This window comes from Bactrocera latifrons, unplaced genomic scaffold, assembly GCF_001853355.1.
Source record: "Bactrocera latifrons isolate USDA-ARS-PBARC rearing strain unplaced genomic scaffold, ASM185335v1 scaffold_149, whole genome shotgun sequence".
NCBI lineage: Eukaryota > Metazoa > Arthropoda > Insecta > Diptera > Tephritidae > Bactrocera > Bactrocera latifrons.
The window spans coordinates 82,651-110,153 of NW_017534952.1; the positions used below are offsets into that span (position 1 = coordinate 82,651).

General features: G+C 38.4%; 1 protein-coding gene across 4 annotated transcripts; it reads right to left on the bottom strand.

Moving 5' to 3' along the window:
* On the bottom strand, positions 1-27,480 carry LOC108965788 (rho guanine nucleotide exchange factor 7). 4 transcript variants are annotated; one of them, XM_018928403.1, is made up of 11 exons: positions 26,669-27,480; positions 13,501-14,003; positions 13,222-13,422; positions 12,967-13,165; positions 12,803-12,899; positions 12,608-12,732; positions 12,280-12,540; positions 10,646-11,904; positions 8,711-10,263; positions 7,528-7,867; positions 7,382-7,473 (listed from the first exon to the last, which is right to left on the bottom strand). In XM_018928403.1, exons 2-11 carry the CDS (start codon positions 13,836-13,838, stop codon positions 7,470-7,472), a joined length of 4,377 nt encoding a protein of 1,458 aa, XP_018783948.1. In that variant the 5' UTR covers positions 13,839-14,003; positions 26,669-27,480; the 3' UTR covers positions 7,382-7,469. The 4 variants fall into 4 exon arrangements, with proteins under 4 accessions (XP_018783951.1, XP_018783950.1, XP_018783948.1 ...); XM_018928404.1 differs by lacking the exon at positions 26,669-27,480 and adding an exon at positions 18,981-19,281; XM_018928406.1 differs by lacking the exons at positions 8,711-10,263; positions 10,646-11,904 and adding an exon at positions 1-1,595 and having other exon boundaries at positions 7,237-7,473; positions 26,669-27,443.
* Between the last annotated feature and the right edge of the window lie 23 nt (positions 27,481-27,503).

Consider the following 27,503-nt stretch of genomic DNA (forward strand, 5'->3'; position numbering starts at 1 on the left):
CAAAGCTAAAAATACAATTTTTATTTATTTAATACTTTACTAATTTCGTTTGAATATAATTCACATTCCCGCGAACACATTTGGCAAGCAATAAAACGCTTCCAAAACTCCTTCATATCACCAAAAATACCATTGACAACAGCATTTGTATGAAAAATAAAGGTTATCAAATATGCAATGCCTACAGTATACAGTGTATTATTAAAACCAAAGCAATACGGTATTATATTTGCTTATCAACTAAAACTGTATTTTTTTCTTACTGAGCTATTTTTCAGATTCGTAATTACAATTAGCACTGCACTTAGGTTTTTTTTAGTATTTCTGGCCTCTCAACTTACTACTTGGCTGCGGAAAGGTAATGTCGTTGTAATTGCTTTTTGTTCGATTATAAAAATTAGCTTCTTATTACGTATATTTAATAATTAATTTGTTTTCTAGTAGAAGTTTTGTGCGTCTGACTTAATAAGTGATTGGTTAAGTTATTAAAGAGTGGAGCGTTCGCTGGAAAATTTGAAGATATTTGAAAAATACAAAGTGAAATGAAATAACCGAATCCAGATGGGTAAAAAACCGTCGATTAACTAATTTTAGTGTAATCATACTTTGGGGTAAGTTTTTAAATTAATCGATTTGCTCTTAAAATTTTTCTTAGCTTCACTATTCGTCGTCAAATATATGTTTAATTAAACATTTCGCACTCAAATAATATTTCTATTTGTATTTCGAAAATTCTTCGTACGTTCCACACCCTTATGCGATTATGCAGATCCGAATAGTTACGAAATGAGCAGAGCGTTTGTGATGTCATAACCTCTAAACTATCAAGGTCAAAAGTAGTTAACTGTTAACATGAAATATAAGCGTAAAAGTGAAAGCAGCATGCTTATTCTGTTGCCAGAAATAACATACTCAAATAATATTTCTATTTGTGTTTCGAAAATTTTTCGGAAAAGCCACTACTGTGGCTTTCCCAGCGCAACTGATCTACTAAAGACCTACAAAATACTAATAATATATAACATTATTAAGTCTAGTTCACAACTATTTGCGAATCTCGTGAAACTTCATATAAACTATGCTCAAAAGTGCTTAATACTTAAGTTAATAAAAACTAGAGCGTGAGCGTTAAATATGACACATTCTATGTATGCAAAGTTCTAAAAACTGCACTCACCATAAGTGGGCTACTTAAAAACGGAACTACATACAATTTATACTTATAAATAAAACATTATTGTTCTTTCATAAAGAAAAATTGCAATAAAATGTTCACTAAATAATGCGTAGGTGCAACCGACACATTCGTTCCACTGACTCAAGGAATACWTTGTCCTTGAGGATTTTCAACTCGCTGCGCTTATATGTATATGCCACACATGTCTCGGAGCACTCTCACTTGCATAGTCAACATTTCGGCGTATTGCTAACCGCGCTGCCCGCCTCCAAGTGTTGCATCAACAGCTGTTGCAGGCTCGTGCGCAAGGCACGCTCTTCGTTCATTTGTAGCTTCATTTGTGACATTTCCTGCTGCATCTGCCGGATTGCGGTCCACAGTTGGCGCAGAGTCGGTGTCATATCCTCGTTCTCCAAGCCTTCACAGGTGGTTGGTGTTTGAAGAGCACGTTATTTTGATTGTTGTTGTTGTTGTCGTTCGTATGTAGATAGATAGTGGCGATTGTGGTGGTGAAGTTTGTTGAGGTGTTCGAAGTGGTAAAAGAAAAGAAAAAACATAGAATATTGTGGAATGGTGTTGCTAGCTGTGAGATGGATTCAAGGCTCTATTGCTGAACTGTGATTTTGATGGTGCAAATATTCGGAACAAACGATTATCAAAAATATCTTTATAGAAACAACAAACAGCTAAATACTTAAATACGAGTACATTTGGAAGCAAGGCTTATGTAGACAAAAGGAAATCATTGCAAACGCATCATTCAATATATTACGTAAGAAAAGTGATTAATAAACTCGAGAAGATATATAGAAATATAACTACATACAATACTTTTAAACAATGTTTGCTAAATGTTGCTCCTCAGCCTTGGAGGAAAATGGTCACTCGTAATAAAAATAAAAAAAAAACCAACTAAAAAATCGGTAATTGACCATAAAACAAGCAAGAAGTTATTGTTTTCCAAACGAAAATTAGAAAAGGCTGAGTTAGCTGTAAATTCAGAAGTGCATTCTAGAAATGCCGCGCACCAGGTACGTAAGATCTAAATGTTGATATGTTTATCGGCAATCATACCAAATAACTGACATACACTACATATTTCAAACATTTGTAAATATGGAAAAYGCGCTCTCCATTGTCTATCTCCATATCTGAAGGGCTAACTACACTACTAATTTGAGAGAATGGAAAAAGCTTTGGGCATGCAGACACAAATTACTGCTTCGCTTGTCAACATATTCCCCACTTTGTTGCTGATATTTTTTTTTGTTTTTCTTTTGATTTCACACATGAGGTTGCGTATTAAAAATATTCTTCAATTCAGTTTGTATTATGGATTTATTGGTTTTGTTTTTGTTTAAGCATTAATTTCAATGTAAAACCTCACACACTGGTTCAAGATGACTTAGTATTAGTTACTTAAAAGACTCCAGGCTAACTTCAAGATTGGCAAGTACATTTCAATTGTACATCCATTTGCGTTTTGTACTACATATATACAAATTTAAATACAGATATACATAATTTTCACTGTAATAACATTTAAAGCATACACGATTTCAATATTATATATTGTTTATTTTTGTTTTTTATACAAATTATTATTGTATTCATGGTTTACGCTCATCTTCTGGGCGGTACAAGACTTAAAAGTAATAAACCTCTTCTTTGATTCGTTTTACGTCTTTGGTAGAAGTTAGTAACAAAATTATTTAACAAAATTATTATAAATATAACAAAATGTGATTAACAGAAAAAATTACTAAGGAAAGTACACTTGAAGATGATATTTTATCAAGAACAAGCATTCCCCCCTCTTCCTTAAACATTTAATTTTCTATAATTTTTTTTAAATTTCGGAGGAATCTTGCACAGCTATTTGTCTGTCATACAGAGCACATACTGCTGCGTGTGCACTATCTGTCAATAAAAAATATCAATATCAATCAATAAAATTTATTGAAAGTCAATTATCTCAATAAATTGTTAAATCATTGGGGCTGAGTTTCTCAGTGGACCGCATCCGCTGCGGCAGAACGAATTATCCTAACTGCGTACAGGTCGGTTATGGCAAAGGGCAAGCAATGCGCGCAGAATTTACAATTGACGCGTACATTCAATTATGTTGATGCGTATTGTACAATTGTTCAGCAGTCTCAATTTGGCTATAAAACGTTGTTATTTGGCTAGAAATACATTTACCTAATTTCGCGCATAATATAACTTTTTTTGCACAGTCAACATGATTTAACGCAAAAAAAAAACAAAAAAACGATTTTCTTTGAGTATTCGATTTCAATAAAACTGGGATGTTACGGAAAGCGGTTTTGGAAACCTAACTGAACTACTAATTTCATTAAATTAATTAATTTAATAGTGTTTAAAAAAAAACTCGGTTGTACGATAAATATAAATAGTAGTTATGTACAAGAATGGATTATGTAATTTGTTAAGACTGACTCCGGCATTGTCAAAAATACGAAAGAATATGAGCAACAACTGCTCCAAGTATACATACATACATACATAGTACATACGTAAATATGTATAATAAATTTCAATTAGGGTATGTTTGCAAATTTACATAGTATAAAAATATTATTTATAAATTAAGTGTATTAACTTATTGTAAAGGTCATATATTATGTAAGGCATACATTTCATAAATGTAAAAAGTGGATAGCAACTATAAACTTGAATATTTACAAAACCAAACCGTATTGATATTAAAATACAATATGTGAATAAATATAAGCAAAAATAAAGCTATTGCGATGGCCCGATTCTCTTAATTGTCGATATAATAAAAATAGATATATTTTAGTTTAAATGTATCAAACGTTATAGCTAAATTTAATTTTGTATCATAAAAGTCAATACAAACTTTTTTCTTCTCTGCGCATGCGCGAAGCCTCTATCACCGAATGGTATGCCTACAACTAATACTAAGRCATACATAAGTATAAAAAATCTGACTTAACCACTACATACACATTTAGCTAATTTAACTGTAGCGTTTGCACAACAAAAAATTAATTAACTAATGGCTGTGGCTCAGCACGCAAAATGCAGCAAATTAGAAATGAGAGGCAGAGCGGTATGACAGCGCTGACGGCGTTAGTGAATACGCTGTCAGTCAGCGTGCATTAAGCGTCTCTATGCAGCCATCTAACAATCAATAATTGTTCATTTTTCGCCATTGCTTCATAACAAAATTACCGCAACACCAGCTGCCCGAATGACGTTGGCTGTCGCCGTCTGCGCTGGTGCTCGCCTCATGTTCGCCGGCTGTGCAATTTCCCACGCCATTACCATTGCGCAGCAGTGCAGCACTGCAGCCGTGCGGTCCGTCCTCGACGTCGTCGCTGTCTCGCCCATTGTCCACCACATCTTCACCGCCGGCTAATTGCGGTGTGCTGCGTCGCAGTGGTGTCATTTTATAGCCGGTGGACGGGCCGTAGCCGGACATTATGTATCCACCGCCGTAGCCGGCGTAACGATGGGAAACCGTTGTCTCAAAGGAACGATTCAGGCGGCGGTCGTAAAGACCTGGTGCTGGTGGACGCTGTTGCTTTTGTAACTGACGCTGAGGTGACGGCTCTTGCTCCGTAATCGTTAGAGGTGTTAAGTCGAGTCGTTCCGAATCGCTACGATTRCGCAACGATGTAGATGAAGGCGGTGGAGACCGCTGGTGGGTTTGGTAGCTATTTTTCACGAGCTTAGGTGATGGTTTATTTTTACGTGGCAACAGTGGTGTCATAAAAATATTGTCATATCCCGAACCAAAGCCGCTCTTCATGCGATTGAGTGATTTGCGGGTTGCGCGCTCCTCGGAGAGTGCACGTTCATATATTGGCAGACTAGAAGGGCCACTGCCAGCATTTGCGGTGGCGCCAGAAAGTGAATAGCGGTAGCCACCGGCATTCGCACCACCGCTTACACCTGTGTTTGTTGCATTCAACGATGAAACTGAACTAGAATATAGATTGAAATAATTTGGACTCGCCTCCCGCCAAATGTACGAGGAATTCAGGCTGTTTGTGGAATTTTGTTGGTTAGTCGCACCGCTGTTGCCCGGAAATGGGACGCCAGTATTGCACAGGTGTGGCAGTTGTGGATTTGATGTGGAAAAGGTTTTGCTGGTCTGCAGCTTTCCGTCGCGTATCGGCAAGCAGGGCGTCCACGGTTGCAGTGCTAAATGGGCCGGAACAAAAATGTGTAAAAGAGTGCGGGGAAGAGAGAAAGACAAAGAGAGAAATGAAATCGAAGAACGAAAAAAGGCGAAAACCAACACAATAACTGGAGACAACAGAAGTCAAAACAAAGTGAGACTGAGTGAGTCGACAATTGACAACAAAGCGTAATTAAATAAGCATAAGGTAACCAAAACACCACAAAATCCCAAAAACAACAAAAAACACAAAAATAATATTACATGAGCGGTGGGTTAAACAAACAATATAGTACAAGTGAAAATAATTCACGCAGCCGCAATGATTAATAGGAGCAGAGGATTCTGTGGAGATGTTTGAACAGCAGGATAAGTAAGAAGTTAAATAGTAAACTATTTTTTTTTCTCGATAAATATGCACAACATTAATTAATAGTCAAAAATTATGTACATTGTTTAAATGGAATTGTGACTTGAAATGGCAGCGAGTTGCTAGGCAAACTCACAAGCGCGTTTAGGCTAAAGGCGTCCACTTTTGTTAGAACTGCTTTGTATGAAAACTTAGAAAGGTAAATAAATTCTAGCGGTGTATATAAACAGTTAATAGCGGTAAAAATATATTTCTAGCATAATCAATTATGAATAGGCTCGAATTTACAAGTAACTGTGAGGTGAAATTGTTAGAATTCCATCCAGTGGGGGTTTATGCATCAGGTGGATGGAACCTGATTAAGCATACCAATTAATTTTTCTCTACATGGGGAGTGACAACAAAGTACATTAACAGGACAGAAAATACCATGGTTGGGCAAGTAGGAACATAATGAAACACCAGCATGACAACAACCCAACATGATGGTGTATATACGAGTATGCTTAACGAAAAATGTGATATCAGGGGCATGTAGTTGTAATTCCAAAGAAACCATAAACGAAAAATTGAAATAAAACCGTAGGCATATTAAATATGTATATATGTACATTTTCCAATTAATATTAAACTAAAAAACTAAAATAGCTTTGATTCGTTACAACGACTTCGGGCTTCTCTATTCCATTTGCGGGAGTTCCTTGTTTGTGTGTGTGTTTTTATTTGTGAATTAGTGTAAACAAATGGGTATTATTAATGTTTTAATACTAGCTTTAATTATATATTATATGTATACTAAGTGGTGGATTAATATTAGTTAACAACTAGTTTCAACTAAAGTAAAAACAGCTTTACTTAATCTAATCCAATATGTAAAACTAAAGATTATTTTATTTGCTAATTACCGATATTAATTAACTTATGTAATAATTAAGCATTGTATTTAAATCAAACTGTTACTGTTATTCTATTTATTATTACACCCCTTTGCGAATCATGATTGAATTGCGAAATCACACTTTTCGATACTATTTTCCAATGAAGATTTTCAGTTGCAGTTGTTGTTTTAGTTTTTGTCAAATATTTTAGTAGCGGTATATGTAAATATGTTTTCAATGCAACCAAAGAATATACAAGTGTTTCTCTTCTTTTGACGAACAAAACTCCAAAAAAAAAAAAAAAAAAAACTTACGAGCAGTAATTATGAAACCCACATGAAGCAGAAAAGGAAAACACGTATGTGAACACACTGAGAGCAACTGAACACTGCGCAGGCGCCACAGTACTTCACAAAGTCTTCACGAACGCATTATGTGTGCAAAATGGCAAAAAAAAAAAAACAAAACGTTTATACAGAGTTCTCCAAACAAACAACAAAACCACAAGCAATAGTAAAATGAGGTGAGGAGAGTTAAAAAAAAAAACAACAGATGCACCCACCTCTAAGCAATGTGCAGTATGATTAAGTACTACCAATGAGAAATAAGTGCGAGGGAATAGTGTGTGTGGAGCACTTACCCGAATGTATAGTGTTGCGTGTGGTGTTCTGGTAGGCAGCACAATAGCCTTCAAAAACTCTCAAAACCAGCACATCCTCTTCGAAAGTTGGCTGTGTTCGTCGGCCGCTGCAGTAGCTGGCCAACGCGTTGGCGCTTCCGCTACCACTGGTGACACCACTGCCGCTTTGCGTCGTCGCATTTAGTAAATTGGGGCGCAGAGGCGGTGCTGGGCGCAGATTCGTTATACTCCAATTAGCTAAAGTTTAAACCAATGTTATAAGAAGCACATGGAATAGGAAAGATCGCTCACCTCTTGTGTTTCCTATCTTTGCGCTTGTGCTTCCCCCCACTGCTGCTAGGTACTGGCTCTTTGAAAAATTGCTCGATGTCGGGGCTAAACTTGATTTGTGGTTTGGTGCCACCGGATGATTTTGTGGATTTGGTTGTGGTGGTGGAAGATGATGATGAGGTGGTGGAGGCTGAGTGTGCGTGTATTGATTGTAGCTGAGGTGGTGATTGAACGACAGGCTCCGTTTGTGTTGTGACGGATGCGACAGGGACGTGCCCCCCATTGACGTTGCCGGCGCCGCTGAGCTTTGGGAGTTTGTGCGCTGCGCCCCCAGCATGCCGAGGTTGGCGGGTGGAGACATCTGAAAAATGAAAACACATTTCGTTTCATATAACACAAGTAAATTTCAATTTGGTAATTTTGTTAGTTTCCAAACATTTTCGACGCAATTAATACCAACAGAGAAATTAAGAATGCTTCGAAATTTGCTTCAGTTAGTTTTGTTTTGTTTCTCATATTTTTTTTTTTAGTTTATGGTTTTCATAATTAATTTGTTTAGTTTAGTTTTCGCACGGATGCAACCACTGTCACAGCTAAATACATAGCGCAAGCAAGCGAAACGAGCAAATGCAGTGGCGTAGTGGTGTAGTGTGGCAATGGCGAGGATTGTTCATTTCTCTTAAATCGAAACGATTTTCAACTCAGCATGATATGGTGGAGTTGGTTGTGATTTTGACTTTGTTTTTGTTTGATGAATGATGAAGACAAGCAGATGACATGATTTTGAACAAAAAGCAGAGTGCACATTCAAGTTAAGTCAACAGTTAGGGTATTACTCAAGGGAACTGTGCGGTTTTCAGTTATCACTAGCGTTACACAATTCAAACTACTCCTTCATACAATATTGGCTATAAACACTGTACGGATAAGAATTTTCGATTTTTGAATATTAACACTTTTACTGGTGATTGGTGAAAATTGCAGTAACACTAGTGAAACTACTTAGTATTGGCCATAAAGCCGTTAATGAAAGCGCTCAATTCGCGCACAAGTCAAATGCCAACCGAAAAGAAATCACAAAATGCTTGTTAATCAAGGTAAACACAATTGAATTCGCACACGTCCGTCCAGCCTGCCAGCAAATTGAAAGTTGCAGCTGTCAAGCGGCCGGTGACGCACGCGTGTGTCAATAAAGATTGCTTGCCTTCTACAACGGAATCGGAGCAGTTCGCGCAATTTAAATGTGAAGAACTGGGATCGCCTGCATCTCCTTCGGCGGCCAATTTAGCACCATCATCATCTGCCATCTGAAGAGAGCTTAAGGAGTCGCCGCGCGTTATGAGACCTTTACAAATTGGGCAATCCAGCGAACTACTCGGACTTGAAACTGTTGAAGTGCTGGATGTGGTTGCAGTAACAGCACCTGCATTAACAAAGGATGACCGACTTGCACGCTCGCTTTGAGTTGCCGAAGATGCGTTATTATCGGTAATACCGCCATCGTCCGCCGAACACAAAGGACATTGCACCATGGAAGTGGTTGTTGTGGTGTTGGTACTATTCTCACCACCTGAGTTGGACCTACAGAAACACACACATTCTCGGCATAGTGACGAGTAGGCTGTGCCTTCACTAAACCCACTGCCACCACCAGATACACAGCTGGCACAGCTGGAACACCTGGAACAACGCGATTCCTTGCTAAGCTGAGATGATTGCAAGGCCTTGGCGATGCCACGCACCACCGCTGTTGGTAGCTTTTCCTTCTTCCACCAATGTGCGTACAAGCCAGAACGAAATAGAGGACCATCAGCCGCACCTGCCGTTGCTGGCGAGTCGATGTTATCCAGACATGACGAGAACTGCATATTTGCTTGACTATTCGTCATCATTTGGTGACTTGAACTGCTAGCCACAGAATTAATGGTTGTACTACTGGCCGATATTTGCAACTCAGCGGTTGTTATGGTTGAGATGGGCGCACCTTTAATCGATGCAGTGGTTGACGTTGAGACATTAGGTTGTTGTATATGATGGAACGGCTCTATGCTGTCAGTATTATCTATGAGATCTTGGGTGGCTTCCGGTGTGAGAAATTTCGCTCGAAACATGCCACACACATCGAAGCGTGTGAGATCAGAAATATCGTTAGGATCGGAATTGGACGTTTCTGACATCGGTAAATCTTCCCCAACGTAGTAATTTCCATGAGGTGGATCGGGTGAAGTGATGGTGCAACTGCCTGCCATGCCAGAGTCGCTGGAGCGTGGACTTGGACACTGTGAACTCTCACAACATTTGCATTTAGAGCTCGAAGACTCATTTCTCTGTTTGCGTAATTGTTGTTGGTGGCGGTGCGTGTGTGCTACTGGAATGTTGCCATCTAAGTGATTATTGTTATTACTTGGATTTCCATTAGATGAACCACTGCTTTCGCTGGTGATAGGCGACGAGTGAGTTACTGGAGTGTGATTGACATGTGCATTGGACATTTGGACATACTGATAACTTATACAACGCCTAACGGAAACAGGACGGTTTTCTTTACTGTTGTCGGAACCGCCACTAGCACGTTGGGGCTCAATATACAATTCAGTGGTAGACTGGCTATTGTGTAAAGCAGCCTCTTTGTCGGGTTGATTCTTTTTTTCGACCGCTCGATCCCGTTCCTGGCTGCTCGGAGCACTTTGATTGAAAAGAAATTGTGGCTTGAACATCGAAGGCGGCGATATGATGTCGTCGAAATCCTCCGCCATGCTATATTTATACAGATAAAATTGGTATGTGAGCACTAAGCCTGAATATGCTCATGGGAGACGTAGAAGCATACTTTACATGCCATAGTTATGCATATTAATATTCTAAGTATTTTATATATTATACTCTATGACTTATAAGTTAGGCATACACGAACTCCCTTAAGCATAAAAACTGACCAAAACAAGTTCTCTTGTGCCAATGAAGACTCTCATAAGTATTTCAGCCAAAATACGAATTTAATTTAATTTAATAATTTCGATTGTTTAAAAAAATATATGAACGAGGTTCTTCAATAATGCACCAGATTGATTCTTGAATTGGCTTTACAGCTATGAGAGTCTTCATCAGTTTAATATGAATCATCACAGGTTTTACGAACGTTTGTCTTCCCAAGCAGCTCTCATCAAAATTGTACAACAACTCCGCCTGCATCTTGTCTGGGGCCGTTAAGCATTCCGCCGGCAAGTCCAACGTACTGGAATGAGTAACATCATCCTCATCACCGTCATCATCATCATCATCATCATCATCGTGGCCACCATAATCATAGTCGGATCTAGCATTGTCGCTTTCTAGACTCTGGTGTTTCAGCGCATCAACACTCAAATTGTGTGCGTCCTTACGATCTTGCCAAGTTGGCACATAGACGGCAGTGTTTGAGCTGCGATTGAAGCGATTGCCAACAAATAAGTTCGGCATGCTATGCCGCTCTGGCGGGGAATCGGAAACTTGAGCGACGAGCTTTATTTTTGTTTCATCTGACATTTTTGCTAGATTCTCACATGCAACGTATGCACCCCCAAACCGCTCACAAAACACCGAGGAGCCATGCGAGGTTTGGGACGCTTGGTGATGCAAGCTTTGCTGAAGACTTGTGGTGTCTTCAGATAGCTCCTCTACACAACTGGTGATGCCGCCGCTTGAACACAAATCCAGATGGGCTGTTGTTGTATGGATGATAACACTGTCGGTGGATTTGCGAACCAGCGCTTGCATTGCCTTTGAACCGATGATCAGTGATTCTTTTTGCAGAGCAACCGGTCCAACAGAGCGCTGACCGCTATCTTCCATGCTATCTGTATCCAATTTTATTAGATTTATAGATGAACAGTGGCGCTCCTTTCGCCTCGTAAGCTCCACGCTGTTGACGGATGCTGTCTCGTCAATCGAATCCCGCCGATTCGCGTGGAATTTTACATATTCAAGGGCGCTGGAATCATGGTCGCTATATTTCTCATAATCTTCATCTTCGTCACTTTCGGAGTCAGTAGGCAATTCGAAGGCATCCTGCCGCTCCAATTCTGAACGCTCGGACGAGTTGGAATAATCCATATCCTGATGGTTTGACTTATACATTTTTACCGAAGACTTGAGGGATCGTTTTCTACGCAGGGGTATACGCTTCAAATCGATACTTTGCCGCGCTTGCGGGTAGAGCAACATTTTTACTAAAGTACTCTTGAGTCGCCCGGTCTTTACTAGTTTGGCAAAATGTGCGCTTAGGTTAGCATAAGGTGCGGTGGGCGGGTAGTTACTCGGAGGCAATGTTATGCGATATGGTTTGCATGGAGGAGCAGCGTAGTACGCGCAGAGCGAGAAACGTGTACTATAACCGCGCGCATCTAAAATATGAGGGTTCTGCGACGTGGTTCAGTTGATTACGTGCGTTTTTATTGGATTTTACGTGTTGTTGTTAATTTTGAGTTTCAATTGAAATTTTTGTTATTTTTATTTAAAGTTTATGTTTAAAAATTTGTGAAATCGTCGAATAGTTTTTCAATACAAAAAGTTAAATAAAAAGTTAAATTAAAAACTTCAAGAAAATTCCATTTTTTTTTTTTTAATTACCTCAAACTCAATTTTTATATAAAATCTAACCAGATCAAATCATTTCTAAACTATAATGTCAACTTTAGACCTTCTACTAATTATAAATTTTGGAGTGGAGGCTACATTGCAGAGAGTTTGAGGTAACGTTGATTTCGTATTTAAGAGGCTCATCAGAAAACTTACATGTGGTGGAGGTTGAGGTGCATGCCCACTACTACTGCCGCTCATCGATTTATTGCTAAGATTGCTTAGCTGCCGTTTGATGCCAATTGGCATAGTTGGGTTTGCAGAAGTCAAGAGCTCAACCCATCTATTGGCTTCGTTGGGCCCTTGGCACACAGCAACGATACGCTCAATCAAGGGTCCATTAATTTCAAAGGCATTTTTCACTGTGTCACTATCTTCGAGACGGTTCACAATGATACCCGTTAGAGGCAGTTTTCCCTTAAAATATACAAGGTTATTGCTCAGCGAGAAAACGTAAATAAATATATAGTATATTGAAATTTACCTCATAAATAAAGGCACTCATTCTTTGACTAACACTAAGTATCAGCAAAGTTTGTGGGAAAAGCACAAAGTACCGATCTCTGTGATCCGGCCCGACAGCAACGCTGCCCATGTGTATTATGTCACCTAAATTTGTTAAGAAGAAAAATTGAGTAAGGAATTCTAGTACACAAAAAGTTTCATATTGTTTCTGTACCTAAAGTGCTAAGCTCTTGCCCCTGCCAACCGCGTACTGGTCCCGTTAACACCTGCAGCTCGAGTTCCTTCTGCCGCCTCGTAGCAGAACATGCCGCCTTTTAATGATAAAAAAATATTAATTCTCAGTTAGAAAGCGCTGCGCTACTTCGAGAAATACTTTACCGCAATATCCTTGTATACGGCAACACTTCGTTGTGTGTCACCTCGATCCGGATGGCTGCTCTCCATATGTCGCTCAAGTTCCTGAAGCATGGCAGAATATTTATCTAGCCGGCGGAAAGGTTTCGAGAGACCCGTTGTTAAAACCAACAGACCGGGCGAGGCAGCCCCTTGCCGCTCCATATACTTCTCCAATTCATCTCTGCGAAGCAGAATATAATGTTATTGAAAAGCTGGTCTTTAAGATTCTTTACTCACTTGTGCTTATCGAGTATGACAATGGCCTTCGGGTGGGCTGCACAGTAGGCTTGATGAACCAGTTTCATGTGCGGTGCCTTCGTTAGAAACAATTTACCAACCCGATCATTGCATTCTTCCATCTGTTTGAGTAGTTCGTCATGTGTTTTTACGACTTCTACGAAATTACACATCAACTGGGCGTACTCATCCGCGGTGAGACTATAAAAGTATACATAATGCAAATATACATGAGAATGAATGAAATCTTCAATTTTGGTTCTTAATTCGCTTTCTTACATTTGCGCCTGCTGTAGTGGTTCGAGAAAATTTTCCAGGAGACCTTGAACCTCGGCAACGTGTGCGCGTTCAGAGTCGAGCAGATCTTTCAGCACCACGGAACGGTACTCCTGTATCTCCTCTGGTGGTCGTATCGTTTCTGTGAGCGGCAAAGGTGCCTTGTACTCGTTAACATAGTTGCTGGGAAACCAGCCAGTCTTATCGTTGAGTGTGCCCTCCCACCAGCCGCCCTCCTCGCGCTGGGTGACTGTGATGAGGTCGCCTTTCTTAAAGCACAATTCGTCATTATTGCCGCCCTTAAAGGAGTACTCCGCTTGGACGATGAGTGGCTGCGACATTTTGCTGTCCTTTCTTCCGTTGCAAAAGCTTTCCAAAATTGTGTTTCAGCCAGTTCGACGTGAAATAGAACGCTTGCGTTGAGTTGGAACACACCACTTGGGATTCGGGTCAATTGAATCGTGTCAGCGTAGATGCCCGACTTTATACTTGTCGAGTAATTAGAACTGCAATAGAGAAGATGTCATGAAAACTATAATAAAATGAACAATTTCAAATAAGAAAACAATTAATTAAGGACTACAATTAAACATCACACAACCTTTGATACGAAAATTCGAAATATTTCATATACACTTATCACTTTAACAAAATAAAAAACACGTAAAATCGTTTTTTTTTTTTTTTTTTNTTTTTTTTTTTTTTTTTTTTTTTTTTTGAAATGTGAAGAATCATTGTTCATTTCCATTGACAAATATAAAAATATTATATTTCTGCTCCCTAATTTCTCTTCTCCCTCTTTTATTATTTCATTATATATGTACATACATAGTATATACATAAATAAATATTCTGCATATTTTATTTAATGTGTCACATCACATTGGAGAGGAAAAATTCCAAGGTTGCCAAGGTCGACGTGGCGGTTAATCGCCATTTTGGCACTGCACTAATGGGGTGACCGTGCCGATCTTAGTTTTCTCGCACCTCGACAAAAAGCACGCGCAACTTGTTGAAAACCTTTAAGTGCCGCTAATTAATTAGATTAATTCCAAATGGTTCGAGTGGAATTCCAAATTATGTTTATTGGTGATTTCTCTAAATCTTACCAGACTATTCTCATTAAGCGATAACTCTCTCGTTCGAGAATACTTGAGAAGAAATGTATTTTTTCAGCTTTTCACCACAGCTATTTATATTCTCGTGTATGTACAGCCATTTGCAAATACGAGTATGTTTGTTTGAAGATTTAAATGCAACAGTAAAGAGCGATTAAATTTTTATCCATTTGTTTTGCGCAGATATTTTTTGAGATCATTTTAAAAGACACACGCTGAAGCGAAAATTGCGAGAATTCCAAGTCAGTTTGTCACTGGGTGCTCAATGGCTATATGGGAACCAAAATTTGCTTAGAAACAAACAGAAGAACAGCCGATAATAAAATTGTGCTTGTGTGTCTTTTTTATAGTTATTTGGAAAAAAGTTTATGTCTGCGATTTCTAAACTGAACACCAACGAGTAGGCACAACTGCTAGATGAAAATAACATTATTTTTCTTATTTAAAATCCAATTTTGACTAAAAATATTTAAAAATTATCRTTTCATTTATGCAGAATAATATACATATGTATGTGCATGAATTTATATGAGTAAATATTCACAGCGGTTCAGGGAACTGGTGCAAAAGACGGATGCCACCGACTCAGGAAGATCCTTCTTGACCAAACAAATTACTTCCAGATTTGGTGGTAACCAATTTTTCGTATCTATTTRTAATTTAGACAATATGTTGGACACGACCTTGAAAAACAAACGTATTTTGGGCAAGAGATGGCGAGGAAATCACTAACGCACTAAACAATTATGGCTAAAACATTGCAACAAGTTAATTCTTCAAGGCCGTATATGAAAAATACATATTGAGAAATTAAGTCGTCTCTCGACGAAAGAAAACCAAACTCTACGTCAGCAAAGAAGAAGATGTTGGCCAGAGGAGCTATAAAGTACATATGTATATAAATGATCAGCGTAACAAACTGTGTTGGCCAAGCCATCTGTCCGCCCATCCGTCTCCCGTTTTTTTAAACGAGGTTAGATCACCGAAATAACAGCCCTTGGCCAGATAAAATCCGGGTCAATTCTGAGAACCGGCTGTTGTAGGAATTCATTCTTTTCGTCGGTCCGCCGGTCTGTATATACAGTATATCTTCCATACAAACTGAACAATCGGAACGAAAAAAAGTGTATTCCCTTACAAATATGGAAAAAAGTCCCCAAACAGTGAAGTAGTAATTCTACAATACTTGATTAGTCACAGACCTTAAGTTTGCGTGGATGAACTTCATTCATGCCAAAAAATAAAATTATTTTCACAACCGTCATGTTTTGCTTTATGAACCCCTAAATGACAGCGCACTCCTTTCGATCGTCCGCGACAACAGCTAATACAGCCCGCTGAGGCGGCGACATGTCACCGGCAAATTCATTATCAGTCAAGTGTGAATATTCCACGCATTTCCCTCCTACACGCGCACAGATACCTTGCAATATATGCATATAATTAAATGTGTTTGTTTGCCTTCAGCAACTCTATTATTCTCTGGTGCCAATTGGCTTAATTATGGGCACGGAGTACATAGAAGACATTTTCTTATGTGGCACAAAGCCATAGTCATAAATCATCCTAAACACTTTAAATAAACAAATCAAAAGTAATACATACACATATGTACATATATATATATGTATGTATGAATGAAAACAAAACATGATTTCCTTGCGCCACTCACGCGCTGCACATAATTAGATTGAATGTTTGCTGTTGATGATGTTGCACTCTCTCGCACACACATATGCCACACACACACACACGCTATACGCCCACTGCTATGCACATGCACAATGCTCGCACTCAGCCGGCTGCGGATGCCAACGATTTCCTCCAAAGGAAACGCTGGTCCGTCCATTCACTTAAAATTGTCTCCTGTTTATTTCCGCTTCTCTTAGTCATTGCACAAGAATGTACCGTTGTGACGCAAATTGCAGAATGATTTTCATTTCTTTTTGCTTTTAATATGATGTTGTTTACAAGTTTGCTCTCTTGAAAGTTATGTCGCCAAATGAAAGCACTCATAATTGAATTGGAAAACACTGAAACTTATTTTTCCTCCCTGCTTTCGGTGATTTATTCCTTTTTAATTTAAAAATTATTTTTTATTTTTGTTTTGAATGTTTTATTACGCTTTCCGAAATTTGTTTACACTTGAAAATTTCCTCATAACTAAAAAACAAAAGGGTGGGGTGCAGCATTATCGCGATATTTATCTGCTTCCTGCTCTTTGCCATCATTTGCTGCGAATAAAAATAGCCAATCGACAACTTTGCACTCACGCGTGTTTGCTTTGTTGTTTTCTTTTCGCGCAAGAAGCGCAGTCGAGCCGCGACAGTTCTAGCAAAGATAAAACATCACACACACTCCCGATTTGTTGTTGATTTTGGCACTAAAAATATAAATCAACGTCAGCAGCGGAAAGAGAAGCAAACGCTTTGCACCGGGTTGACAGCGAGACAAACAGACAAACAGACAATGATCAACAAAATCAGAAAAATGCTATCCACAAATGTTTATTACACAGTAGTAAATTTCGATGCTCCACGTTAGTCGAAGCTGTAACCACTCCTGTTTTGGTTCCGCATACGTTTGAAATCGCTGCTTTTGAAGAAGAATGTTTACAAATCGAATCAAAACTTGATTAAGAGAATTCGCGTTCTGTAAAAAATGTGTTTCGCGCTTCGCTCTACTACTACTGAGCGTACTATTCGCAACACCATCATCGAAACTGAGATCCACGTGAGTGAAGAAAATATAGCAGCCGTAGCTGAGCGTATACACGAAGACTTGGCGCATTTTACGTCGATATCTTAAATTGATAGCCACATTGTTGGGCTTTTGAAAAGTTCCAACAAGATCCCACGTTTTCGAACTAAATCTAGTTTAGCGATTAGGCCTATTTCTGGCTCAATGTGTATGTAAAGAAGCCGCTTTTCGGGCGAAAAGCAATCTGAAGAGATTCAACACCTGTCATTTCATCCAGAATAAATAAAGCTTTGCTGAGGTTTGTGGAATCATCGGTCCATATTTATTCAAAAATGATGGGAGGTCAGATCGTAAGCCTCAATGGCGACCGCTACCGCGCCATGATAACCGACTATTTGATACCTGAAATTGAAGCTCGTGATCTCGGCAACATTTGTTTTCAACAAGACGACGCCACTTCCCTCAATGGATTTGTCGAGAAAACACTTCGGTGAGCTTTGAGTTGATCGATTGGCCACCAAGATCGTGTGATATCACATCGTGACTGGCGTTTTCCTGTAGGGACATGTAAAGTCTATAGTGTATGCGCACAATCCCGCTTCGATTCAGGCCTTAAGGCAAAACTTTACGCGTCAGTCGCCAGTCACCAGCCGAAATGCTCGAGCGAATCCATGAAAATTGGACTCAATGGATGAAATATATGAGACGTAGCCGTGGCCAACATTTGAAAGAGATAATCTTAAAAAAATAATTGCCAAAGAATGCTTTTTCGAACGTTAAAAAAACATTCCCAATTAAGTTACATTTCTGCTTTTTTTTCTTCAAAATGGGTTCAGAAGCGACTGTAATGGACACTAATGCTGCAATTGTTTGTGAAAACCGCAACAAAAGACTTAAACTTTAGGATCCGTACTAGCATCTGATGATCGGTGGGTTTTTTGGCTGCTCACGAGGAGCAATGCGACAGTTGATATGCCATAAAATCTACTTCTGGGACCRTATACACAAAAATGTATTTCTAAATGTTTCGGGATTAGATAAAACTGTATTTGTTCTAATCGACAAGTAACAAGGCAGCTTACTCAAAAATAATCAAAAATAATTCGGCGTCCAGGGCGTATACGTAACGCTGAAGTCTCACTCAAAGATAATAAGTGAATATGCGCTATGAATATGTGGATGTCGAAAGCTTGCTGTTGGAAAACACTAGCAACTAAAGCTCAAATAAAATGCTCGAGGTATTTCGAAAATAGCAAAAACAAACAATCTCGACCAACAACAAGCGGCAACAGCCTAATTAATTGCTTAAAGATCTTGTCTTAAAAGATAATTAAAAATCGCAATAAACACAATAGCATAGGTCAAAGAAATGGAGCGGACGATCGAARGAGCTAGAGGGCGACACAAGAGAGAGCTGCGTGTGGCGGTGTTGACAAATGTTGCGAAGCGTTTCCGGTTTATAAAAATAAAACTGTATGCATATAGTACATACTTATTTGTATATAATGTATGCATGTGTGTATATATGCATAGAACTCTCGGACACCACTCTTGGCACGCACACAGCCACCTTTACACTTGTACTTAAGGAATTTTGAATTTTACAAACTGCATGAGAAATTAAAAAATGGTTACAAGGTCACCAGAACCGCAAAAAGCACATACTATTCTTCGCACAAATTAGAATTTTCCACTCCGCGTGGAATTCGTCGATTTTTACATTGCCAGCGGGCTTTCTTGGAGCGTATGCACAGCCACTTTGCACGATTTATCATTCGCTGAATTATCCGCACCGCACGCTCAGTCCGAAATAATGTTCACGATGTATGTTTTCAAGATTAACGGTAATTTGTCACTTTGTTTTTAACAGCATATGTTGCTATATAAGCTCAATTAGCAATTGTATTGACACTGAAATCTGAGTTCGGTAGTTTTTGCTTTAGCGAGTTCAAAATTTCTGCTATACCGTTTGATGCTCGCGCGTTCACGATTATTTGGAGACTGAGGTGGCTGCCACCGCGAGCGTGTTTGTCAACRCCAAAGCGGCAGGCCGCCAACCATGGCACGCACACAGCAGGAGCGCYAACAGCAGCCGAAGAGCAATGCGCTCACGCAGCCTCATCGCATCCCCCAGCGCAGACTGGGCCATTGTTTCAAGCGAGTTGCACACACCCCTCTTTCAAAASATGTCCATTCATTGAGAATTTTCTCCAAAGCAACTTTTTTCGCAATTTAAAGAAGTAGCTGGCGATTACCCTGTAGCTTTGCGGTATTTGCAGATGTTCGTTATTGCTTCCATTAGACAAACAAACACACACAGGTTCATATACATATATAAACACATATGTATTTTTTTCTCTACAGTCGGTTTGTTGCTGTGGTAAAGTGTTTATTTTTCAGCTTTTCGCCTACTCTTTCACATCAGCTACTTACGTATGTGTGTGTATGCATGTATTGTTTGTTTGTATGTGGCGTTTTCTCATCGTAATTATTAAAAATGTTTTTAAAAAGCATTTCAACAAATTTATGTCCTCATAAAAATAATTTTGCTAGGCGACCGCGCTTATATACATCCATACATTAAATATAAACTTTCGTTCTTTTAAGTTTAAGCATTTGTATCGGTGGATGTGTGTGGGTCTGTCGCAAATGAAGCGGTGAATCGAAAAGCGTGCAGGCATTATAATTTTTGGCTTTTGGCGATCACCTTAAGAACTCAAATGAAGTGCAAAGAAAGAGGATTGGAATAAAGCGTTCACCCCTCTTTGCTTCCGGCRGATTAAATCTCACTTTCCTGGAATTTTTTATATGGGGTTGTGACACTCTTGTCATTTGATTTACATAGGTAAAAAAAATTTATATACATATCTACGTCAAATAGAAAAAGCAGCCTCTATTTTTATACGCTGAAAATCAGGGGAGCAGGGAGCTGCCTTTATGCCGCTGTGTCTGAATTTGGCATCCCCGCAAAACTAATGCGGGTGTGTAAACTGACGTTGAGCATCACCAAAAGCTCCGTCAGGATCTGGAAGGACTTCTCCGAGCCATTCGATACCAAACGAGAGTTCAGACAAGGTGGCTGCTTACCGTGTGACTTCCTCAATCTACAACTAGAGAAAATTATATTAACACCCGCCCGTTAGTTTTGCTTTCTTCAGAATGGCTAAGGAAGCGAAGCAAATGGGTCCGGTAGTGAACGAGGGCACGAGGAAATATTAGGTTGTCAAAAAAGTATTGCGGTATTTCGCTAGTTGGCGCTGAGAGCGCGTAGTTCTAGTTTTATTCGTCGCATCGGGTCTTGCTATACGTTTTTGGAAAGCTCATTTCACGCGCTAAGACGTGTTTGATTGATTGTCGTTTCTTTTAAGTCGTTYGTGAGTTATAGCGTCGCAAACATGGAGCAAAATAAAGAGGAAATACGGCATATTTTACAGTACTACTAGGATAAAGGCAAAAATGCATCTCAAGCCGCCAATAAAATTTGTRCAGTTTATGGACCCGATAGAGTTTCCATTTCCACCGCACAACGATGGTTTCAACGTTTTCATTCTGGTGTAGAGGTGGTCGAAGATGCGCCACGCTCCGGAAGGCCTGTCCTCGAAACTTGCGATAAAATCGCTGAATTGATCAAAAGAGACCGGCATAGTAGCAGCCGTAGCATCGGTCAAGAGCTGGGCATGAGTCATCAAAAAAAATTTTATGAACAATTGAAAATTCAATAAAAAATACCGCAAAAATACCGCAAGACTTTTTTGACAAACTAATATCTCCTGCCATGAAAAAAACAGTCGTCGAACTCGCGACTAGGCTCCCACCTCACTCTTGACAGTCATAACTTCAAAGTCGTAAATAATTTCGTCTGGAACCAGTATTTACACCAATAACAATGTCAGCCTCGATGGAACGATGAGCTGTATGCGTTATACGAAGACATTGTCATAGTTCAGCGAACACTTGCTTACCCAAGTTTAGTGTGGCTCCATACATGTATATATAAAAATGAAAATGTGCCTTCAGATTTTCGTTCATTGGATTGGATACACCCTTGTTCCCCAAACATTGGTGGCAAACAGAAGGTAGATATTTCTGCCATGGAAATGAAAAAGTTTCAGGTCCTTCTTACTGTCGATTAGCGCCAAAGCTCCACCAAGAATGGGAGTTTAGTTATTAAAACTCTAARCAGCTTTAAATTATGCACTTTTTTATGGAATGCGACAGCATTTATCAGCAATTTGCACTGAAGACTAATTAGCACAATGGAAATAGCATTGACTGCTTGTCCTTCACGCTAAATTAATTGCATGCGATTACATCAGATTACCATTGCCAGAGAATTGCATAAAATTACAACAACACAGTGCATTCCAGAGCGCAATCAAGAGCCGCAACGCGATACATTCAACCCACTGCTTCTAAAATAATAAAATATTTCAGTAGCGTTGCAAAAGCGATTCGCAACCCTCGCAGACAACACCCGAAATTCATAAACTTAATTACGCTTTGTAAATTCATAGACGAACAACACTCGCTTGAATGGCTGCATCAATTATAAGCTTCGATTTACATATGTATGTTCAAATGCTCTTGCAGATCTGCATAATTAAGTGTGTAAATATGTATGTGTGTATATGCTATAAATGAGGTTTCACTGTAGTTGTATGCGTACATAAATTGGATGGGTTAACTCTTGCATTCGTAGTGGTTGCGTGGGCAAAAATGCAACCGATTAAATGTAAAATTGCTTCCTGAGATAGTCAACCAAATGGACTGTACTTGGAAGACCGGMAAATATGCCCAGTGAGGATCAACATATGCTATTTGCGTTTTTAACGGTAATTAGATTAGGTGTTCAGCATTAGAATCCCGTCGTTTAGAAATTAGCTAACCTCCAAATGCCGCCATCGTCCTCACCCGTCTCTCATTAAAGTTTTAATATAGCGCCAGTGGCACATATCCTTCAGTTTTTTTTTCGCGTTTTTTGTATGCGCTTCCGGATACAAGCTGACATATATACACATGCTGCATATGTAGCTGGCAATCACACGTAAATAGTTGTCATGTAAAGAGCGTGAAAATGTCAACGAATATGAATAATGCTAAGAGCATTGACGAGAGAACGGTGCAAGCAGAATTTTCGCATTTTTCAGAAAACCTCACAATTATTTTTAATTTTTATATTTTTACACTTTCTCGGAAATAAAGAGGATGAATGCACATGCGGACAATATTCGTATACTACATGAATTTTATTTTTTCTACATTTTTCGTTACATACATACATATATGGATATGYATATGGTTATAATAACAATGGCGGATAAATATGTAAAGGTGCATACATATTCGCGTCTGAGAATAAATGAAACAAAGCTGTGGAGGAGTAGAAAATACTGTGACTACTCTGTTATCGATCCTTGGTTTAAATCCCAAAGTGCGGTCGGCTAAACTCAAATATTACGGTCTATTCTATATAAGTGAAGCCTCCTAGGCGTTTCAGCTGTTCGGTATGATTACACCTCATCTCGAAACATAGCRAACCTTCATGGCACGTGGAACTGATTCTAATATTTACACACTCAACTATTTTTGGACCCTTTATTTCTGCTCTTTTCGGCAATGGGTACGAAAATAGAAACTCCAAATTACCGTTTACTTTATTGTAGAGGATAAAATACAATTAATGCAAAAAGTACTCARSTTAAAAATTGAATATGTCGCACCAAGAACACAGCAGAGACGAACAGCACCAGGCGACGACATTCGATTGGCATGYTGCCAATCGCCCAGACGCAGACGTCAAAATCAAATTTCCCTCAACTAAGACGACGGGGTATTCTGGCCACGGAGGGAAGACAAACTGAAAAATACCAGTCTTTATTTGACATCATTTTGGGCGCGATATTTTATGGATGTGGAAAAAATTAATAAATAAAGGAAAATAAATGAGAGCAAAATGATTTGGAATCGATCGTTAARAATATTGCGAAGTATGGAATTTTCAATAATATCCCGATTAACTTTCAWACAGTTTATTTTCTCCTCTTGCTTATTTGATTCACACAATGGCCTGGAATCGTTTAAATGTCGCTAAAATTCACTTTGACCCCTTGTGAACGTGCTTATTACTCTAAGTGGTGATTTGATGATGAATTCGAATCAAAGTATTTAGAAAATATTTACAAATTGTGCATAATCAAAGCAGTTGCATTCAAAGCATTGCAGATTATCGTGTGAAAACAGAAATAATAAACAAGATTTAGGAAAATAAACACAATTCTATTTGAGTACATTACACAACAAAGACGAAACGACCAAGTACATAATAAGTGCATACGGACTTGCACAAATAAACAGCAGCAATTAAAGGCATTTGGCTGTAAGGTGCCATTTTTGGTCAGCATGAACTTTAGACGACGCGTGCTCCAGCAAAATAAGAATCAGACAAACTTACTTATTTACATAAGTACATACTTATACGCCTCGGACGGACCGCATTGCCAAGCTTGCTAAGYAAATGTCAGATGTTGATGACGTTGGTCCAGGCAATTCCTTTTTAAACAAAGTGGGCTTCAAGGAATTTACATATATTGGATCATACTTAAAGGAAACCTGGGATATTATGGTTGTTGTTGTTCTAACGTCTATCTAGTCCCCGTTAGGATGGTAAGGGTAAGCTCAGTAATTGTCGACGTCATCTAGCGGGAGGATCTGGGGCCTATTCTGGATAACTAGCAGTTTAACTTACTACAGTATCCGGAACGAAGCTGTGCAAGGGTCACTCTCGTGTCGCGCGGCAACTCGAGGTCTTCGTCAGCGATTGGTAGTGGTTTGACTCTAAGTACGCTATTCACTGGAAGGGAGTCGGTGAAGGCGTTGATGGCTCCATTGTCAATGACGTTCTTGTCGAAACTTTGTTGCGTCCGAAGTCTGCTCGGCGTACCGTTTAATGTTGTCGACTTAATTGAGGAATGACCTCTAGGAGGCGTAATCCAGAGCGCAGTGTTCTGACAAGTCTGAAGTTTCTTCATCTGCGTTCCACTGCATCCAAGCGACCACATTGGTGCGGCGCAGTTGAGAACAGCTGATACTATTTTCGTCTTACCCGCTTTTCATACAATTCAGAAGTTATTTTTTTTTTAAGCAAATTAGGATTATCATTAAAGCCATTTTATAGTTCCACATTCAAACGCAATCGGACAAGGAGGTATGGGTTTTTGCATGCTGGTTATAGATCACCAAATGGTGAGGTGCAGATAAAAATCTTAAAATATATCAGAATTGTATAGAATAKCTGACAGAAAATACCGTTACCAAAAAATTGAGTTGCATACAAAATATTTTCGAAAATCTTGTTAAATTTCGAAATTTACTCGTAAAACAAGTGTCGACATCAAAAATTGTTATATTTGCAAAAAAATAGAATTTTAATAATTTATCGCGGTTCAAAAGTGCAACCAATTGAAATTGAAATAAAACATAAACAAAATGTTCCAAAGTTGAATTCTTTGTAATAATTGAAAACAATTCCAAATTAGTCATAAATTACAAGCATGAATACACATGTACATATGTATGTACATACATATGAATGTATGTACATACATATGTACATTCAAAATGAATGCAAATCTAAAATAAAAAAACTTGCGTTCCCCACACATGTGGCAGCAGAAAATTTATGTTTCCGTGTTGGGGTCTTGAAGTTTAACGGTATACAATGTCCCAACTTATCGACTGCAATCAAAGGTGGCGCAATACAGCATCCAGACACACTAAAACATTTGTTTGTGCAACCTAAATTTAGTGTGCCCTCTAGAGCGTGTGCAACCGAAGTGTGAAGATCAGCGCTGCCGCTCAAGCTTATGGGATTTAAAATGTGGCAGACATTCATTGAAGCAGGTAGTGCATGCACAAATTATAGCCTGTTGGAGGGATGCTATGGAGCTGATTTTTATTTAAGGCAGCTACAAAACATTTTAATGGTTTAAAGTAAAAATAGAATAAAATTTGTCAAAGCAAATAGTGAGCTACAAAAAGCATATAAATAATAAAGACATTCAATGCATGAATGAATGAATATTCACATTTGTCAAAAGCATCCAGTATGGTACGAGTTGTGCAGAGTTGAATCTACCGAGGAGCAACAGTTTGCGGTGAGAGYTATTGGCAACTTAAGAGGCTACACACTTACATACATATGTATTAATATGTAAGTACATGCTTGTATGGCGCATTGTGACTCAACTCGGCTGTCTAGCTCCCTGTGAAAATTGGCGCCATCGTCGGAATAAACATTGTATGTAGTCTTAGCGCAGCCAAAGGCACGTTTAAACCGCAAGAGTCATTGTGGCACACATGTAGCCATAGATTAGAACACGGTGTGCAGTGATTCACCAACACTCGGAAGAAATTATTTAAACTACATCAGATTTGTTGCAGTTACAGAAGTCAAAAAGAAGAATTATGTTGGCTGCAAGTAACCTATGTAATATGAAGGAAAATTTTATTTATGTAAATAATTTATGTATTTTGCTTAAGGTTACTTTATCAGACTCAATATTACTTTCTCATGGTACAACACCTTCAGAACTCACATATTATTTTAAGTATATGTATRTACATAATATTTATATGTTGTATGATTTTTACTACAGATTTTCGTTAAATGCTACACTGTTCAATTCTCCTCTTTTATTCGGTTGCAACTCAGACTGCATTTCTTTGAACATACCGTTGATGTTGTTGCGCACTTCTGCAAGCGACCACTTGTCGCCCTCTTTTGTACACTGCTCTTTTGTTAAAATAGCAGAACAAATAAAAGTAAATAGAAGAAACAGAAAAAATCTGGAAAATTGCATGAAGTAAAGTGCACTATATAGCTACAACTATGCTATTGTCATCATTCAAATGCTTGCAATTGTGTCTGTTGGATACTCTTTGGTTGCGAGGCAAAAGCAGCTTAGATGACGCATAAAACATATGTATGTATATGCACATAGGGTAGGACACATAACCATGTGTTTGTGTACATATTAAATATACAAATATACACGAAATGAATAAATAATATTAAAAATCATTTTGATAAGTCTGAATTTGTTATATTACCTATATGATATTGGCAGTAACAACACAAAAAATAATAAATATTTAATAAGGGTAAATATTGTATATACATACATACAGGTGCTTCTTACAAAACCAAAACATAACGCAAATTCGCAGCAGCATTCTAAAAACCATTCACGGAGAGTTTTGAAATGTATTTACATTTGTACATACCCTTTCTGCCTACGTACTAATTAGATATGTATATCAAAATTGAAGTAGCATATGTACGTACAAACACTTACCATATAATTATGCTGCCACTACTCCGAATTTGTCGAACTCACTACAAAGCTATTTTATAGTTCCACCCACAAAACTGCCAATTAATATTTGCTACTAAGAAGTGATATTTTCATTTTTTTTTATTGGAAAATGTTGTAAGTAAACCCAACTATTTCATTAGGTAACTAATTTTTTTGTAGTTTATTGCAACTTTGTTTGTTTTTTCTATTTCTATATATTTATTAAACACAAGTTATTAAAAATAGCAATGTCCACAGGTTTATTCTTTCTCAATAAAACATCGGCGTCGGCGGCAGCGCAGTCAACGGCGGCAGTGACATTAGCTCGAAAAGGAAGTGAWTTGTAGGCAGCGACGTCGACGACGAAAGCAACAACAGAAAAATTTATTGAGCAGAGGAAAATTGACTATGTATTATTTTGTATGCTGMTACTCTTTAAACACTAACAACAACCCGCATACCAATCTGCACTTCTTCGCGACAATTTCCATAAAATAATTAACATGTTTTACCGATTTTTATAATGTTTAAAAGCGAAAAAAGTGATTAAAATGACACACCATGAAATCTGCTCGAAAATAACTCGACTGCCGAAAATGACTAACTGAGTTGCCAACTCTGATACTGATACACTCTCTATAGTGGAGACTAAAATTGATGTTCATATGGTGCTGAATTATTAAAACATTGTTAGACCACGTGAAAACTTTATATAATACATTTTCTATTTCAGTCTCACGTGCAAAATATTGTATTACATATTAAAAAAAACCTCAATAAAATATAATACTATATACTTATTATGCTAAATCGAGACCACCTCATATAATCAAGA